At 44.1% G+C, this 18,486-nt stretch overlaps 1 protein-coding gene across 7 annotated transcripts in view; it reads right to left on the bottom strand.

Annotated features, from left to right (window-relative positions):
- Positions 1-2,006: 2,006 nt before the first annotated feature.
- Positions 2,007-18,486, bottom strand: part of nlgn3a (neuroligin 3a) — a 91,208-nt gene continuing 74,728 nt past the window's right edge. For 4 of the 7 annotated variants that reach the window (XM_041048026.1, XM_041048025.1, XM_041048027.1 and 1 more), the window contains 2 exons: positions 12,621-13,410; positions 2,007-2,865 (listed from right to left, as the gene is read on the bottom strand). In XM_041048026.1, the coding sequence (XP_040903960.1) occupies positions 2,007-2,865; positions 12,621-13,410 (1,649 nt within the window). Of the gene's footprint in view, positions 2,866-12,620; positions 13,411-15,458; positions 15,486-18,486 lie in introns of all 7 variants that reach the window. The other 3 variants (XM_041048030.1, XM_041048029.1, XM_041048031.1) reach the window with 1 other exon arrangement.

Genomic DNA, 18,486 nt, shown 5'->3' with positions numbered 1-18,486 from the left:
GGGGGGAGACTTGCACTTGCTGCAAGAGTATTTCTTCTTTAACTCATTCAAAATGGAAATCATAAAAAGTCAGAAAAGGGAGGAAAAGAACTTTGATCATGAGAGAAAAAGAAAAGTTTAGTGAAACTTTATATTCATTTTTTACAGTTTTAATTTGGCACATGGCACAATCAGCATGTATGCATCTGGTATACATAAATAAATATTAAATATTTTATACATAAATATACATATAGAGCTCTTACAAAGACACCTAGAGCTGTCTTGGCTTGGGATGTTTCAAATGACAACAAGAATACATAGAAATTATTTGTGTTGGTGCTTTTCAGTCTGAACAGTGTTTTAATTGTTTTGTAAGTGGGAGCGATATCTCCATAGAAGCCCTATACATATATGTATGTATGCCCATATTTATATATATATTCAAAGAAGTACAAGTGTGCACTGATGTAGGTTTATTCAGTGCAAACAGGCCACTGTCTGCTTTCGAAGAGAAACTCTTACAAAGTCAATGGAATCATGTCAGTTAGTTCAGTTGAATCTTTAGCTATTTTTTTCTCTTACACGTAAAATAATAGATTTATTCTGTAATCTTTAAGCAAAATTAGACATATATAACTTTGAAAATAACAAAAGTGCTATTTCGCAAAGACAGACACCCAGAGACGCAGCAGAAACACTACTGGTGGTGAACCAAAATCAACAACATGAGAAAGTACTCAGCCCCCAAACCCTCCCTCCCGACCCTCCCCCTCCCAAAACCACATTATACAACCTACAAACAAAAAAACAGGTGCACGGACACACACACACACACACACACACACACACACACACACACACACACACACACACACACACACACACACACATCCACACCCCTTCTCTCTCACTCTTTCTCTCACACACATACAGACTCACTGCCTTTGCACTTGCAAGTTCCGACGATGTGTCTCTTCCTCTGTTTCAGCCTCCAAACCGCACTTGCACGCAAGGAATGAGAAATCATTTTCACATGCACACAAACACACAGGTGCCCTAAGCAGCATGTGTACGTGCACACTTTGTGGAGATAATATCAGATAGCTTAACAGATAAATTGGCTGTAAAAGATGCACTTTTTTTTATTAACAAAACAATCACAGTAACATAGTATTTATCTCTGCCTCCTCAACTCTCAGTAAGAGCTGTCCCAGGCGAATCATTTCTATATGAGCTAAAAAAAAAAAAGGGAAAAAAAAGAAAGATAATACCATTTGTGTGGCTGTTTTGTCGTATTGGTTTGCAACCGAAAGAAAAAAAAAATGAGTTGCCAAAAATGGGTTTAAAATCTCTACATCTGCATATCCTCTAGGTTCCCATCCTGGATTCAGTCTCTCATCTTTGAGTCTCATCTGTTTGTAACACACTCCACTTGGAATAGTCTCAGGGAATAGAAATAATGACAAAAAAAAGAAGAAGCTTTGTAAGGCATTGAAACGTAAAACAAAACAAAGAAGCAATTAAAAACATTTTGCAAATATTGACGTAGAGGCCATTGTTCTAGATGTGTCTCCCGCAGGAGGAAGGGATGGGAAATAAAAAGCACTTTTCTTTGTTTTTGTTATGAATTCAAGAAAAAAAAGTGTTGATATCTCCTCAGTCTGCTTAAAAAGGCTTTTAAAATGATTATTTTAGAAAAAAACACTGCAGAAAGACCCCCTCCCCGATCAGGAGAAGGGAAGCAGTTTGATTTTGGCAGCTCTGCACAACTTGACATCCATAGAGAGCTCTCAGCAACTCTCCTCGTTGTAAAAGTCTAGTTAAATCTCTTCACGTTTTAATCCGACTCCTGCCCTTCCCCTCCCCTCCCCCTCGCAACCCTCCCTCTCCCTGTGATATTTATAAAATACAATCCTCTCCTCCGTTCGTTCATCCTCCTGCTCCTCCTCCTCCTCCACCACCACCACCACCACTACTGCCCCCCACCCTTCCGCCTGCGTTGGCTGCCCCTGGCCTCCTTAAAGCTATACGCGGGTGGTTGAGTGGGAGTGCGGCAGGCCGGTGGAGTTGAAGCCGGTTGTGAAGGTGTTGTAAGGGTGCAGGTTGGGCATGCCCACCAGGGAATTGGGAATCATGGTGATGGTGTTGGGGGTCATGAGGGGGATGTCGTCCGGAGAGCGCCTCAGAGTGAGCGTGTAGTCGGGCAGCGAGGCCAAGCGAAGTGCCCCCTCGTTGCTGTTCCCTGCCTCACACTCATGGTGCGTCTGGTTCATCTGCAGCGACATGATCTCCTCCTCAGGCGCATGGTGGCCAATGTCGTTGGAGGTGGTCTGGCGCTGTGGGCTGGGTTGCCCATGGCCGGAGTCCTGCCGCCTCTTGTCCTTGCGGTAGTAGAGGGCTGCGAAAGCCAGCACATTGAGGAACAGCAACGAGGCTCCAACAGCGATGGTGACGCTGAGCTCTGTGGAATAATCCCGCGGGTTCTCCACCACCAGTGGCCCTGTCTCCTCATCGTCACTCCAAGAGTCTTTGTCCTCGCTGTTGTAAGCTGGGGACATGGGAGGCCGCTTGGTGTTGAACGGCCAAGAAGTTTTCCCATTGGGCCTCTTGGTGGACAGGGTGTTCTGCGTGGTCTCTGGCGGGGGCACTTTGGTGGTGGTGGAGGTGTAGTGGAACATGTCGTGGAGGTTGTACAGGTGGGGCACTAGGTGTTTCCAGAAGGCCACTTTGGTGGCGCGGTAGTGGTCACGCACACGTGGCTTCAGGCCGATATGCAGGTACAGCTGGTCCTGGGGGTTGTACTTGGACCAGGCCACCTCTTCAAAGCGGTTGGCCTTGGTGTGGATGAACTTGGTATCTTGGGGAACCGGTTTGTTGGGATCCCTGCAGACAGAGAAGACACAGACAGTGATAGTGTTAAATTAGATTTTGGGAGTAGATTTAATTATTCATGCTCTGGCTTTCATGTGGAGATAGGTAAGCACATAAAAACACTAAAAAGAAAACATAACAGTATCAGGCACAGCTTATGTTTTGGCGTCAAAGGGGCTCTGCCACTACTAGAGAATTTATTGATCCTGCTCGGTGAAACCCACAACAGCAAATGCACAAACCCACAACAGCAACCAACAGACTGCAGTTAATAATTGATCCAGGTGTGGTATGTATCACACTTTCTGTAACTGCATCATATGACACTCATTTCTCCTATTTACTTATCTTCCTAACACCAATCATGAGTACATTTTTCATTTCTACCACAAGAGCTCAATGCGACAGGACCCAGTCCCCTCTCCTCTCTCAGTCACCTCTCTGTGGGTATAATGTGCCTGTCTGTCTCACCACCCCCATCTCTCTCCCCAGATGTTCTTATTTCGGTTCTGATGCAGCCCACCCACAAAAACCAGGGCAGAGGCTTTTAAAGTAAACACATATGAATAAGTCAGCAGGCTTTAGGGCTCGCGTCAGGAGGCATCTTGTTGTTGATAATCCAACGCTGGTGGAGCCCCTCCGCTAATTGCTCAGGGAAGGCAGCACAGTGTGCATTGGCATCCAGTGTACTGATGTAAAGTGGACCATATTAATCAAGACACTAAGAGGGAACAGCAGAGGAGCCGCATGTGTACGTGTGTGTTTGGATATAAGGGTGTTTGTGTGTACGAGACTGAAAGTGAGAGACAAAGAGGATGTGTGAGAGTGTGTGAGAGAGATTTTTCTCTGGATGCAGTACCTCTTTTGATCTACAGAGTTCACTGTTCCACTTTTCACTTTTCGACACATTGCTTCAACACCGGATGGCCAACCATTTCAATTACAGTGAAGCTATTGATTTATTGAATGAATTAACATATAGCAATCTCCCACAATAACACAACCCCTTGTTGCTTTTGTTGCCATACAGTTTCAGGAGTGGGAGTTTTTTTTGTTTTGCCTTTGGTGCTGATGAATTGACTTTGTGTGTGGAAGAACCTGAAGAATAGCCCTGCAGCCTTGAAAATACAGCAATTGATGTTGGAACAGAGAAGTTAAAGCTGTGTTGTTGCAAAAAGGCAAGTATCTGCGCGACATTTCTCTAAATGTCATGAAATATCCCTTTGCGGGTCTGATAGCAATGTCAGTGGCAGGCAAAGTTCAAATTTAGTTGGGGATTTAGGGATATGGCGGCTACAGTGTTTTTTTGGCATGGGCTGAAAAACCTCCAAACACCGCCAAGAGAATTAAAAGCCATGCCAGAAGAATTCACCCTCCATCCTCTCCCCTGTTCGTTTCTCTGCTGTCAATTTTTCTTTTTCAGGTCAGTGCTTCTGGGAGAGGTGAGAGAGGGAGAGAGAGGGAGAAAGAGAAAGAGAGGTAAAGCAAATTGAGATGGCTGGAGCTGAATCCCTGGACCTGGGCCGGTGTCAGCAGAGCAGCCCGTAAATAACCTCTTTTATTAGGCCCGTAATGATCCCCAATGAATATTGACAGCCAGACTATGATGACTTTGTAGCTGAATATCAGTAATTAAGTTTCAAAGGAGCGGGTGGTGGAGGTAAGGTCATATTGATCTCCCTGTGTGCAACATGCCAGAGAACAGGACGTCAATGAGGCAGCCTGAGACGTGGTCGTCTGCAGCCTCTGTGCTTCATGAATTCTCACAGCAGCCACGTGTGTGCCGTCACATGCGTGTGCAAGCAGATTTTCTCCCTCTCACAACACACACACACACACACACACACACACACACACACATATATATACACACACACACATACACGCACATTACAACAGTGACAGGGATTAGAGCCATCTCTGTTAATGAGAAATCTGGGCATTTCCATAACACTGCAAAATGCTCTCCATTCAGGAGGGTCAATTTGCTGAGTTGTGATAGGAAAAATATTGAAAAGGTACTTGGATAGATCTTACAAAACAATCAGTGTGTGCAGGGAGCAAAAGAGCGATGGTGCAGAGGAGTTAGAAAAGCTCTTTGGTGGCTGGCTGGCTGGTTCAGAGCAAGTGAAGATGAATAATTTAGGGAACACAAAGAAATCAATGTGGCATCTTTAGTTAATTTGATTTGCCGCATTAGAGAACAACTGGCTGCCTTATCTAATTACACACACATATGCTTGGGTAATTGTTGCAAAGTCAATAGTAAACAGACTACATTCCTTTGAACAATTTCTACCACTGCTGCTCAACTTTGGGCTGCTTGCTGGCTTTGAAGTCCTGCCCTGAGCTGTAGAGTCAGAGGGAGTGATCTGAGCTCAGTTTCTGCTACTCACTGTGGTGAAGACTGCAAGGTTACCCTGCTCTATTTGTACTGGGGCTTGCTGGATGATGTGTGATGCAATGTAGTCAAATCCACTATTTAATGTTTCCTGAGTGCTGTGCTGTTTCCACATGGTAAAACTACTATAATTGTTGCTTAAGTTTTCTGCAGGTGGCAATCTGTCTCAATTCTGAGTGGAAATTACAGGTGGTTCTCTGTATGACACCTGTGCAAATAATCCAATACAATAGTCCTGTAATGAACACTGCCAGAGTGAAGCTGATGACACACACTTGTTGCTGAGAAATCTTACAGCTAGGTGTTATTGTGTCTTCCCTTTGTATGAATATGAAGAAAAATAACTTGAAAAACTAAAGCAGCAAAGGGCACAGTTTATCTTTTCAGTAACTTCACAGTTACATTGCAGTGCATCAGATCAATACTACACATGATTCGAAGCACTCTTTTAATATTTTGTGTGTTCACACTAGAAAAATAAATGAGTATACTCAAAACAGACAATGTCTGCTAAATATAGTCGATTTTTGAATGTGATGTTGATGTACATCATGGATGGATGATGGTGAAACAGTTCCAGAAAGATGCTGGAAAACAAACAAACAGACAAACAACACAACACAAAAAAGGATTAAATCTTGTGGGGGGGGGGGGGGGGGGGTGGCATTCTGATGTCTGTTTATGATGTTTATTTGGCAGTGACCTTCCAAAGTTGCAAAGTTTGATTGACAACAATGTCACACATATTGAATTGTTTCTTTCAGATTTTCTTTTGTATATGATGATGATTACTATGTATTATATTATATCAGTCTTACCCACATGAAATTATAAGCTTCCCAAAATAATACTGTGTTCACCCTTTGAAGATAATAAACACACAAACAATCAATCAATCAATCAATCAAACAAACAAACAAACTTCCAAGCTGTTTTACCTTTACTACGCAAATGTCTTAATCTGTACAGCGAGCGTCACAAGTGTGTGAATAGAGATATTTTGTTTTGGCTCTGTGCGCTTATTCATTTGTATGTGAAACAATTTAATGGCTATAAAGACAGCCGAGACTAGTCACAGCTGAATACTCAAAGATACAGACAAAACAAAATAGAATTAAATGGGCAGGAAAGGGGAAACTTGACGATAACATGTCAACAGTCTGCTGATCTTGATGAGCCAAATACCTTTAGAAGTCACCGCAAAGTAAAGAATTTTCATTAGAGATAATAAGAAAAAAAGAAAGAAGAAAAAGACAACACTTATTGAACATTATCTTAACCTGTCAGAAAACTTCTGGGAAGCTGAAATGAGGGGCAGGGGGTTTTGGGGGTGGGGGTGGGGGGGTTGCTTTGCCTTTTGATGTGCCTGAATAGCCTCAAATTAAAGCTGACACTCCGCGCTCAAACCTTGTGCTCATCGCATCATTTCACATTCAAATATTATAACAGCCCGGTGATAAAAGGCTGAACAGTACGTCGTTGTCCAAACACCTCCTGAGCGCCGCCGTATGTGTTCAGCTCTACGGCAAATGCCTCGTGGTGACTTGTATGAACAGCTCTGGCATAATGTGATGTTTGTGGTCCTGTTGGGCTCTTAGAGCTCCCCTGCATTAGCTGATAGCCTGCCTCCTGTCAGACCTCCCACTTAATCCGGATGGTCATTGGAGCTGTGGCTGGACTCCCAGGCAGAGGAGAGGGATTATTACACCCATAAAAGCAGGCGTTTTAATGGCCTTTCAGATTTCCTCTGATGTGTTCATATGGCTGTGGTACTATAAACCATTGCCTTCATCTCCTCCTCCACCCAGCCCCCCACAATGACCTGCTGACCCCTGCTAACCTTGGTCTGCCATGCGTGTTTAAGTGCTCCCATGTGTTTTTTTTTTTATCTGTGAATTGACTGGGAGTTTGTATGAGTGTGAGTGTATGTGTGCTTCATCATGGGTCTGTCCCTGTGCACCTGTGTGTGTGTGAAAGTGTGTATGTGTGTGTGTGTGGTTGTATTTGTGAGGCATCATGGTGTAATGACCTCTGGGGCCACACAAGTGCAGCACTTGAACACAAGACATGTCACATTTCACAAAGCCGTACATGCCGTGTAGTGATGATGACGAGCCTCTCCAGAGTCAATTAAGAAAAAAGCCTTCTGTAAGTGTTAAACAGCTCTTCTACAAGACTCTGCGTCTTCTGGATGACAGACACAACTCTCAGCTCTACCTACACATGTGGCAGAACGGGGCCTGAGCTCATTACCTATTCCAAGCCCTATCTGCAAGCACTGATGTAAAAGGTAGATAAGGGGGGGGAGAATGAATATCATTTTCTTTCTTTTTTTCATTTCCCATGTACCTCCTTCCCCTTTTCATCCTGATGTAATTTGAAGCGCTTGAATGATCATAGACCTAGCCATCACCAAATCTGAAAAGACACGTTTAGGTGCCCTAAGGCAGAAGACAGGAATCTATTTTCACTACACTCAAGGTCTCTGAATTCTCAGCTGAGTATAGTTTCTCAATGTAAGACAAGGAACACGAATTAAATCAGTGGCACTGGTGCTCATTTTGCTAAGCTGCTAAAATATGCAAAGTTGAAGCCTGTTCTTTTTTTTTCTTTTTTTTTTCTTTTAGTCATTGTTGTTACTGTTGCGTAACAAATTCATCCCCTGCAGTTGTTTATCTACTTACCAGGTAACAAAAAGTAAGCAGCTAATTGTAATTTTCACTCCAACAGAAGGTTCCCAGCACCTCTTCCTTGCGTTGTGAATTTTTAATAAATACACTCAATCTAAATCTGTTTTTGTAGACTTAGTCTTGGCATGGCGTAGGGGGCAACTTCAGTACTGAGTGGGCAAATTATCAGGCTGTGCTCTTTTACCCTTCATGTGGCTGCATGCTGGGGTAGAGGGCTGAGCGATGTGTGGTTCATATTTAATGGCAGCCTTCGGTTCAGCAGGCTAAATGATGCAGGGCGAGGCGCTGTGACTTTGGGGCGTGCAGAAGTGTTGGAGGACACAGCTCTCAGACCACTCCTTATTATGGATGCTATTGATTTGTTTGATTAGATGAGTGGCAGCAAACAAAACACCTCCCCCCTCCTCCAACACCTTCCTTACATTCCCTTTCTCGCTCTCTTTTAACCAATTAGCAGCTTTCTGCTTCTTCTAAATTGCTATTTTTGATAATTTATCATTAATGTTATTAAGATTTATCCCAGTTTTGATCTGAGAGCCACTTACTTATGGATGTACACATGCAGATCTTCTTCCTCTTCACCTCCCTTTCCTTGCTGTCCTCCTCATTACATTCAGCTCACAGCATGGAAACCGATCAATGGCATCCAGGCCCCTTAACAAGCCACACCACTTCCTTACCTTCTCTAATGCAAATCAGGATATTGGCTACAAATCTCCTATCAAGTGAGTGCCTATTTAATGGAGTAGGTAGGTGGCTGTTTGGAGCTGTGCTGTTCCACAATGCCGAGCATCCACAGACTGTCGGTACAGGTCGAGTCGGCCCTAACGAAGGAAGCTAAAGGGAACAGAGATAAGCCCCAGAACGGACAAGGCAGGGGATCAGGGATGAGTGATGTAACTACTAGACAGCTGGGGTAAAAAAAAAAAAAAAAAAAGGCTGAGGCAGTGCATGAATGAGGTCAGACGGGAGAAACAGTTGATGTATACTTGTCGTTAACTCTACAGAGGAGGGTTGTTCGATTGACAAGTGGGAGAGGAAGACAAAAAAAAAATCAACTAGCGGGGTTGTAAATCAAAGTGCTGCCTGTTTAACTTCACTGTAGACACACTGTAGTTACTTCTGTCTACAGTGTTTGGTCGGCAGCCGTTGTCACTAAAGACAAAGCAATCAATACTGCATATTTTAGCTCATGTTGTGAATGTAATACATGAGCAGACTTTCTTTTTTTTGTGCAGAATAATGAGAGAGAGGAGGATGGAGGAGCAGTGGAGGAGAATGAGGGAAAAAAAATTCAGCACATGACAGCGCGCTGCTCTTTAACTACCTAGCAAGGCCCTGCACAGCATGTGGCACAGCTCACACACAGAACAGGGGAAATGAGCACCAGCCAGCAGGAGAAAAAAAAAACAAGAAGCGGGATGATGGACCAACATATTTATAGCACTAATGATATATAATGATTGATCTTTTCTTGGCTTTTCATCATGCTGCCTTTTCTGAAGTGCTCTGCCAGTGTTTTTGTGTATAGCCCGTGTTGGCTGTGCTTGCAATCGCATTTGAGAAGGTGTGGAAGTTGCAGTATGTGTGGACTTGTGGCAAAAGTTTTGGAAAAACTGTGCAGAAGAAGTTGTTGTAGCAATAAAGCGCAGGCCAATTTTGCCTGTCAATAGTAAAACAAATGTTGCAGCCAGAAAAATAACTCTGAGCTGAGTAAATCCCTGGCTTCTGAAACATCCCTAACTCTCAGGAAAGAACAGCCTCATAGTGTAAACACACACTCTCACAATCGCACTCACACACACATGCGCACACACACACTAAGAAGATTTGACAGCGTGCACTCTCTGTATGCTTTTATGCTTCACTGACACTGATGGAGGAAAAAAAAAAGTGCATGGGCCGGGATTTGCCCTGTAAAGATGACACATGAGAGCCAAGGACAGGAAGAGCTTTTTGGGCAGGGGGTGGGGGTGGGGGGTTACTGCTGCTATGATACACACTGTTGACATGCAGTCCAAGTTTCTCAACATCGTGTCACACATGTTTCTACAACCGATTTAGAGACGGGGGCAGGAAGTGCAATCTGGGTCAGTTCATTACGAACATCTGGAAGGGGAGCGAGAGCTGCTTTACAGATACAGGGAAGACGGCTGTTGGACGGGCCACGAAGGCAAAGGGAATTCAACTGGGTCTTAATTAAAAAGATGTCCTCTAGAGCCAGACTGGGTTGGGTGGTGTTGGAGGAGAGATCTATATCCCTGAGTGTGGTCTGAACGAGGAGGGCAAACTTCAGAATCTGTGGGAAATATCTCACATCTTCAACTCCCCCTTCATTCCCTCCCCTCTTTCCTTTAAAAAAAAAAAAAAAAGTAATTCTTTACTTGGTTTGGAGTAAACTTGCCCCTTGGACCAGCATACTGAGTTTTCTATTATCCTGGGATCTAATTCCAGACTCTTTAACCATCTGAGTGCCTAATTGTGGCCTACCTGTAATCCCATTGTCTGGAGTTACACCAAGGTGACACACTATGTGGTGGATACTACCTGCGACATGGTGAACACGGATCTAGAACCAGTTTAACGTTCCACTGTTGTGCTTCAAATCTTAATCAATCACTGACGTGGAAATCTACAAAAGTGACATGCTTTCGAGGGTGATGGCCAGGTTAAGGTTACAGCAAGCTCACTGCCCGTGGCGCTGTGTTGAATCTCAACGGGCGTAAGTAATCGTCCATCAGAAGTAATTTCACTGACATGGCAAGATCCAAGTTCAGTCTGATACAGTACATAAGCGCTGTGCATTGTTACCTTCAGGCCTCAAACTTTTCTCATTAAAATTAAACACATACTCTCTTCTTATAACAGCAGATCATATTCTTGGAAGGACAAGTAATAAATTCAATCTGTGTCTACAAATTGCAGCTTTGTATGTGTTGACACAAGATGGCTGCCAGGCAGAGGAGACAGCTGTTTAGTCCGAGCATCACTGATGGACCTCAGTGCTTTCCTTGAGGAGCCAAAACAGCCGACATCAGTCCATCTGCGCTAGTCTGCCATTAGCAGTTCAAGGATCTAGCAGAGGCGGCAGCCCGGGGCTCATCCTATCAGCCAGACGACTGAATGTAAATGCCACCTGATTGGACAGCAGATGATATAGAGGCAGATAAAAAACAGAACAAGATTTCAGACTGCATCCCATTCAGGATGGGATCAATACCTCTCTGGTAACGGGGATTGTCAAATTAAATTTCAGTTGTTAGAAATGATTACTAGTAGTCATACAAAATGGCCAGGCTTTCTGATGGGTGGGGGTGAAATTGAGCATGGTAGGGAGCGGGAGTCACCCAGGGCACGAGTGATCGACTGGGTCCAGGCTCAGGGAATCGATACCGCCGAGGGCAAGAGTTTGATATGCCTCCCTGATAAGTCTCTGTGTCTTTTGGGCCTCAGTATAATAGAGCATAGATAGTATTTCCAGCCAAACAGAAACACGCACATACACACAGGAGTATACAGAAAGGCAGACAGCCATGCACAGATACTCAACCCAAACAGTCAGCCAAGCACGAATAGCACAGCACACATTCTGGAGGAACATTTAATCTTCCTCAGATTCAATATGTCTCAGGTTTTCAGACTGAGACCCAGGAAGTCCAGGCAAAAAACACCTCTGAAAAAAAAACTTTCTGTTGAAAAATGTTTTTTCTGTCCCATGCTATCCAAATAGTATGGGACTACTTTTAATAGGACTGAAATAGGATGTTTCTGCATTACTTCCTAGTGATAATTTAGCAAGTTTGTAATTGTGAGATCACTGTTTTTACTAATGTGAGAGTACTGTTGTTTAACTGTTGTGAATATGCTGTGTTGCTACTATTATTAGACCCGTAGTACAAATGCCTGTTTGATCTAAATTGGGATTAGTAATGGATACTGATGACCAGTGTTAGATTGGTAATGGTTCCTGATTTGTCAAAACTATAATACGGAGCAGTCAGCACTGCTATCAGTATTTGAATGCCATTCATTTATTCATTTAATGTTTGGCATTTTCATTTTGCCTACAGCTGCCATTGTGTGACTACTTCGCTGGTGAGTTTACGTTTTATGGTCTGTGTAGTGGACAGGTTAAAGCACTTTGAAGATTGTGCTAACTGTAGCAAACTAAAAATAAACCAAACCATGTGTGTATAACACTGGTGTGTAACAACTGTGTCTGCAGTCGGTTATTTCCTCCCCCAGCTGGAGTTAGTAAGCAGCACCATTGTCCAGAGTAACTCAACAGGTCGACTTCAAGTCAAGGTAACACTGGACAAGAGGTGAAACAACTCCACAGCACCAACAGTTCACACAAACAGTTTCAGCACTAATTTGAACTGTGGCATAGTTAAAATCAAGCAACTCTACTTTATTTTATTAAATATAAACTATATAAAATTTTCCAATACTTACTCGCCTCTGATCTGTTATGTGTTTTTGAAGCAACTAAATGCTTGTGCGCATTTACTGAATTGGTCCTAAAATTATAAATTCTAATCTCATTAAAATTAAGAAAGGAGTACCAATAAAGAGTGCCAGTTAGTATACGGAGTATCAGTGCTAATAAAATCCTAATGACACTCATTCTTAGGTAGTAGAATTAATGAAAGATAAGACACAGTAATTTTACTCACCCCGTCTTGGCAAAGTTGGTCCAGTAGGTCATCACCACTGCACTCAGCATGACATCGTTCTTTGAAAAGTTACAGGGGAAAAGGTCAGTGGGACCAATCATAGGAATTCCAAAAACATAGGGAACCTCGTCCCCGTGGGCGGCGTCTGACCAGGCAGGCTTCATCAGGCTCTGGCAGTGGTGGTAGAAGGCGTAGAAGTAAGTGGGTGAGCCGTAGCGAGCGTGGAGATCAGCCGTCACCACCGACGGCTCTACCCACTGGTGATCGGTGAACAGAGCCACCAGCGTCTTGCGCCTGGTCTCCGGATTGTCTCTGTCTGCCCAGTCTGTGTACATGAACTTAATGGTCTCCCTCAGCGTGTCCTTGCCCTCCGGATACCCGTACAGACTGTCCACAAAGTCTGAGACGGAGAAGTCAAAGTCATTCCCAGACACGCCGTCCTCTGAGTCCACCACGTTCTCCACAAACCGCAGTCCTTCGCCCTGGTTGACCCCCAGCATGATGTCATAGTTGAGGAACTCACCTTGCTCCATCAGGATCTCTGGGTCATCAGGGATAACATCGCCGTCGATTACGGGTCCAAAGGCCACGTGGTACCTCGCTGGTTGTATGTCCTGCTCCACCAGCTCTCTGGAGCTCTTCTTCCTCAGACAGTCCACCATGTCTAAAGTGTCCAGGACATTACAACCCACCTTCTCTGCCAGGAGACGCGTGTACTTGACCGGCTGGTAGTTCACCGCCCAGCTGGAGAGGGCTGACCCGCTCTGAATGATGGCTCTGTGGAACAGACCTGCACAAGGACACAGGAAGAAGAGACAGGATGATGTTTACTGTGTCGTGATATTATGGAGTATAATTCAGTTATGTGCTATAGTACATGATGGTTGTTAATTTCGTTGCTGCCATGATCAAAAGGGGGCTGTCAGCTACATACTTGATAAGAATAACAAAGGCCAGACAGAACAAGTCCTTGTTGCCACACAGAACAATAATGGAATCATGGCTGTGATAATGAATGTGCAGATGGCCTGGTCTCACAGACAGCTCGCAGACAGAGGAGGGAATCAGCACTCTGTCTGTCATCTTCCCTTCTTCCATCTATCTCTATATGCTCAATCGGTAATAGTCCCTGTATGTTTGTCTGGAGCAGATGCTGCCAATGTGGCTCTGCAGGCTTTGTTGCAAATAGTGGATGCATCAAAACTGGCAAACCAGACTAAACCATACCAAACATTAACTCCTTTCCATATATGCAATGCAGAAAGAGTCCAGTTTAAGTGTTCTTGAATATATGAACCCTGTGCCCATGACCTCCTCCTGTTAATGTACTTTTCAAGGTAGCTGGAATTGGATGAACCTCAAACACTGTAATTATAGACACAGCTGCTCCTTTTTGCAGTCATTACACACACACACACACACACACATGCACAGAGTACCTCTGCATTTGTTATGCCTTGTGTAAGTTAAAAGTCTTTTTTTTTCACCTGAAAGATCACTAAATTCTACAGGAGTTTGTGGGCGGATTGCTATAAATAAATCTAGACTCCTACTCCCCACATTTGCAGAGGAAATAAAGCTGCACATATTCACCCTGCAATACAATTGCAACATGGTGGCACACAATGAAAGAAGACCAACCCGAACAGAACACCACGGTCTCCTGCTTGTGAAACACAGAAATATACACGTTGCACTAAGAGTCAACAGACCATCTGAATCCAAAGAGGTGTTTGTGTGTGTGTGTGTGTGTGTGTGTGTGTGTGTGTGTGTGTGTGTGTGTGTGTGTAGGGGCAGAGTGGGGGTGGAGGGGCTTCAGAAACCAAGGCTTACAAATGGGGGTGCTCTCACAAATTAAATTACCTTTCAGTTGCAGTGCAGTATAAAGGAAATCTAAAACGACTTTCCACCACAAGGAACAGATCCCAAATAACAAACATCATTTCCGATTTAAAAAAAAAAATTGAATTGTGTCCCCTTTTTTAAAAGTTCTCCTTGCAGACAGTGAAGCGAAGGTGACTCAGTGAGGCCTTCTTCTTCATACTATCGCCAATACCTTGCTGTCTCTGTGTTGACATCACCACTCATCAGTCCACCTGATGAGGTTTTTGAATCCACAAGAGCTGTTTTACCAGTCGCAGAGAAAAATCAGAGGTAAAGCTCCTACCACTTGACCATGCTGCTTGATTGCTCATGGCAATATCACTGCCAGAGTCAAGGGATTGCACTGAACTGGTGATACTGAAAACCACACCGGATGAATCGCTCCCGAAATGGCACGCATAAAAAAAAGAATAATAAAAAGAAAAATGTCATTAGCTGTTTCTACACTGAAGAGCCACAAAGACCAGCAGAGAAACGCACAGGCATCGCAGTCTCAGTTTGTGATATTTCAGCATTACTGTGGGTGGCTGTGTTGAAGTCTTTGTGTTTATGAGGTAAACAGCAGAGTTAAGTGCCAGATATATCACTTTGGTAGTCTTAATCAGAGGCGGCGGGGGGCTTATTTCTTCTTGGCGAAGATGAAGTGTTTATTTACAGAGCTATTTACATTTATTTGTTCGCAAGTAGTAAGTAGAATTAATGTGTCTGGGTGAGTGAACTGTGAAATGTTTCTGTGGTGAGTGTGTATCCTAGTATAAGCCACTATTTATGTACTTGAACAATGATTTTTGCGTCTGAAAGCAGCTGCTGACAGTGAAGATTTCAATACACGTCTGAGTATAAGTTTCTGATTGAACCTCAGTGCAAGAGACCATGTTTGTTTTCTGTGTGTGTTGTTCTGTGTTTCTGCATCATGTGTCTCATTCTACATGGATGAGACCAGCTCAGATCAGCTTTCTGTGGCCCTGCTCTGACGCTGCCCTTTGAGCTGTCCTGTGGTTGTGTGTCTCTGCAGGACGGTGGCCTGTGCCGTGTCCCAGGGAGCGGAAGCAGATGTCGAGGGTTTCACCCTCTTGAAAGCTTTAGAGGGGGCAGCCGCAAGATGAAAGATGGCCGCTCTGACGCAGAGAGGGGGGGCTGGGGCTTAATCCCACTATCCCTCCCTTATCCTCCTCCTCTTCCCTCCCTTCCCCTCCCATCACTCTTTAGTGGTATTGCCTCTCTTCACATCTCAACTCAGATTGCGCTGTGCAAACAGAGCCAGTCATGGTGCAGGGAGTCTGTCCTGAATCCCGATGCCGCCAGCCATGCCACAGCCACTTTTCTGAAAGTCTTTGATCAGAAGTCGCTGTAGGAAAATGTTTGCCAGCAGAGCAGTTCCTGTGATTGCCAAGGCGATTTGACAGACATACGCATATCAAATCCGTAACTGAGGAGACCGGATTGAATGCAACTAGACTCAGTCCCCATGTGGATCTGTACACCCAAACCCACAGATGGCCCGCTGCTGAGGAGGCTGCAGCCACGTTGACACTACTGGATTTATCTCCCGCTTTAGTTGATGAAAGGGAGGAAGAGTGACTGAGGCTTTACTATTGTTTGTTGAGAAACATATAAATCCAGCACACATGAGCTGTCATCGGACCGATAAATATGTATTAGAGCTGTGTGTGATGAGCCCCACTGTGGTAGGAAGCTCACCGGGGAAGGTCAGAGAGAGAGGAGAGAAGAGTAGAGGCTCTATCACCCACTGAGGGAATCCACTAATTATCCACACTGGGAGGTGCATGTGCGTGTGCCTGTGAGTGCGTGTGTGTGTTTGTGTTGACGTTGATTGATAAGCCGCAGCAGTGATGAATAGACCGAGAGATGACAGGCATCATCATGATGGGGGTTAACCATTTGTGACATTGTTTTGTCTCCAGCATCTACTCTGACATCTACGTAGTGAACAATTCCTCTCTCAATATCCAGATGAATTAAAGGGAAAGAGCATGATGCAATGCCATCAACATGTGTGTCACATTCATATCTAGCATGTTTTACTTTGTAAAAGCAACAGATAGCCCTATCATTATCTGCCTGTGTTTGACATGCAAGAACCCGACACCAAAACTGTGAGCAGATCCATCAAACCATAGCGTTGCTGGCAGATTGAGGTCACGCTGAATTATGACTGGAGCTCCGAGGTAATCACTCATTGGGCCCCTGCTAAAATGCTGTCGCGTCGCTCTGCAGCCGCCTCTTCGCTGCTGTTTGCCGACCTCGACCGTGCTGCCCCCTCTCTAGACACCTGTTAAATGGGCATGCGGTTCAGGCCCTGGATTGGTGGAGTGGCTCGTGGAGATAATTCACTGCCGATAGCATAAAAAAAAAAGACTTGACCTTGGGGCTATGACGACCACCGCATAGGTTAGAGAGCCACAATTTACACACATAAACACACACACACACACACTCAAACACACCCACAGGCTCAAACAAACATACATAAGTGCCATGTTTTGACAACTTCAATATGGATGAAATGCTGATATTAACGAGCCAACGCTGCATCACTGGAGAGAGAGTAACATGACATGGCCGTGCTTTGGATCACTGCTGATGTATTACGTGGCAAACATGGGCATGTGTGAGTGTTCAGTCCGTGTTAATGGACAAGGATGTTCTGTTGGTGATGATGCCAGTAAGCACTATAAATGAGTGTACTTTGTAATCTGGAACAGCTGGCAAAAATCACTGAAGCATCAGCGGTGAGTTTTATCAGTCTGGCCCTGAGATATATACGCAACAGTAAAATGCATCCTGCAAAATCACTACAACCTTAACAATGTCATCCAAATAAAACAACAACAAAAAAAACCCCAACTTAACGACATTAATGAGACATCTATCAGATGACCTTGAAAGTTTGGATTGGCCTAGTCTCATTTTATAGGTCAGTAAATTCATTTTTCTTAACAATATTCCACATGACTTTAAGAGCTAATAGGGGTGAAAATATGTAAAGCAGCAAAATCTTATCTAAATTCTTCTCATATGCATAAAAGCCATCGCAAGAGAGAAGTAACGTGGCCACAGGGACATGTCGTTTTCTCTCTCTTTTTTTCCCCTCTCCCACAACTCCTTCCAGATCTTGTACTTGCTTTTTCCTCGCCTTCCATCTTTTCCTCTGCTCTGTTTTTCTGCCTCTCTCTCTCTCTCTCTATCACATTCACACCGTCTCTTTTTCTGAGGGACCACGCTGAGTCCCTCCCTGCTGATTATTAGACATAAGCCTGCGTTCAGCGGAGCCTGAATCCTCTGAGCCATCTTACCTCCACCATCTCTTCACTGTAAGCAAATCTCCACAGACCCATGGACTACGCAGAACCCCCTCTGTTGCAAACATTTCTTTCCGTCTACAGTCAAACTAGGCTAGCACTCAGTTGGACACACACTCAATAAATGTTGTGCTGCCTCTCTTGCTGCATTTCGCTCAGGCTCTTGTTTTCCTCCTCTCTCAGAGCTGCTTTTATTCTTAACACTCATCTATTTCCATGAATCCACTTACTGTTACTGTTTTTCTAAATGATAAAGACATGAACATGAAGTAGTTTATTCCCATCTGAAATATTTATAGCCAGCTGGGAGATGAATACTTATATCATTTGCCTAATTGTACATCCTTGGCCACTTGCAGTCATATAACACAGGGTTAAAGCTGCTGTCTCCATGACTACAGCCTACAGTACCACAGGCTGCATCCACTTAAACACAAGTGCCTCTGGTCTGATCATGCATTAGTCCATGGATAATTTCACATTGGTCTTGCAGCCCTGAAACAACACCTATATTGTTCTTCTCTTCCATTAAAATTTCTGCAGAACATTGAACTTTTCAACTTCAAAACGATCAATGCTGACGGAATCGGGAAAAGGCCAAGCCGCAGATTTCTGAGACAGTAGCGGCTTCGTTGGACACACTTCTTGAGTCCCTCAGG

The sequence above is a fragment of the Toxotes jaculatrix genome, chromosome 10 (assembly GCF_017976425.1).
Source record: "Toxotes jaculatrix isolate fToxJac2 chromosome 10, fToxJac2.pri, whole genome shotgun sequence".
Classification (NCBI taxonomy): domain Eukaryota; kingdom Metazoa; phylum Chordata; class Actinopteri; family Toxotidae; genus Toxotes; species Toxotes jaculatrix.
Note: the sequence above shows the minus strand (reverse complement) of the source record. Positions and strands in the feature narration are given on the sequence as shown.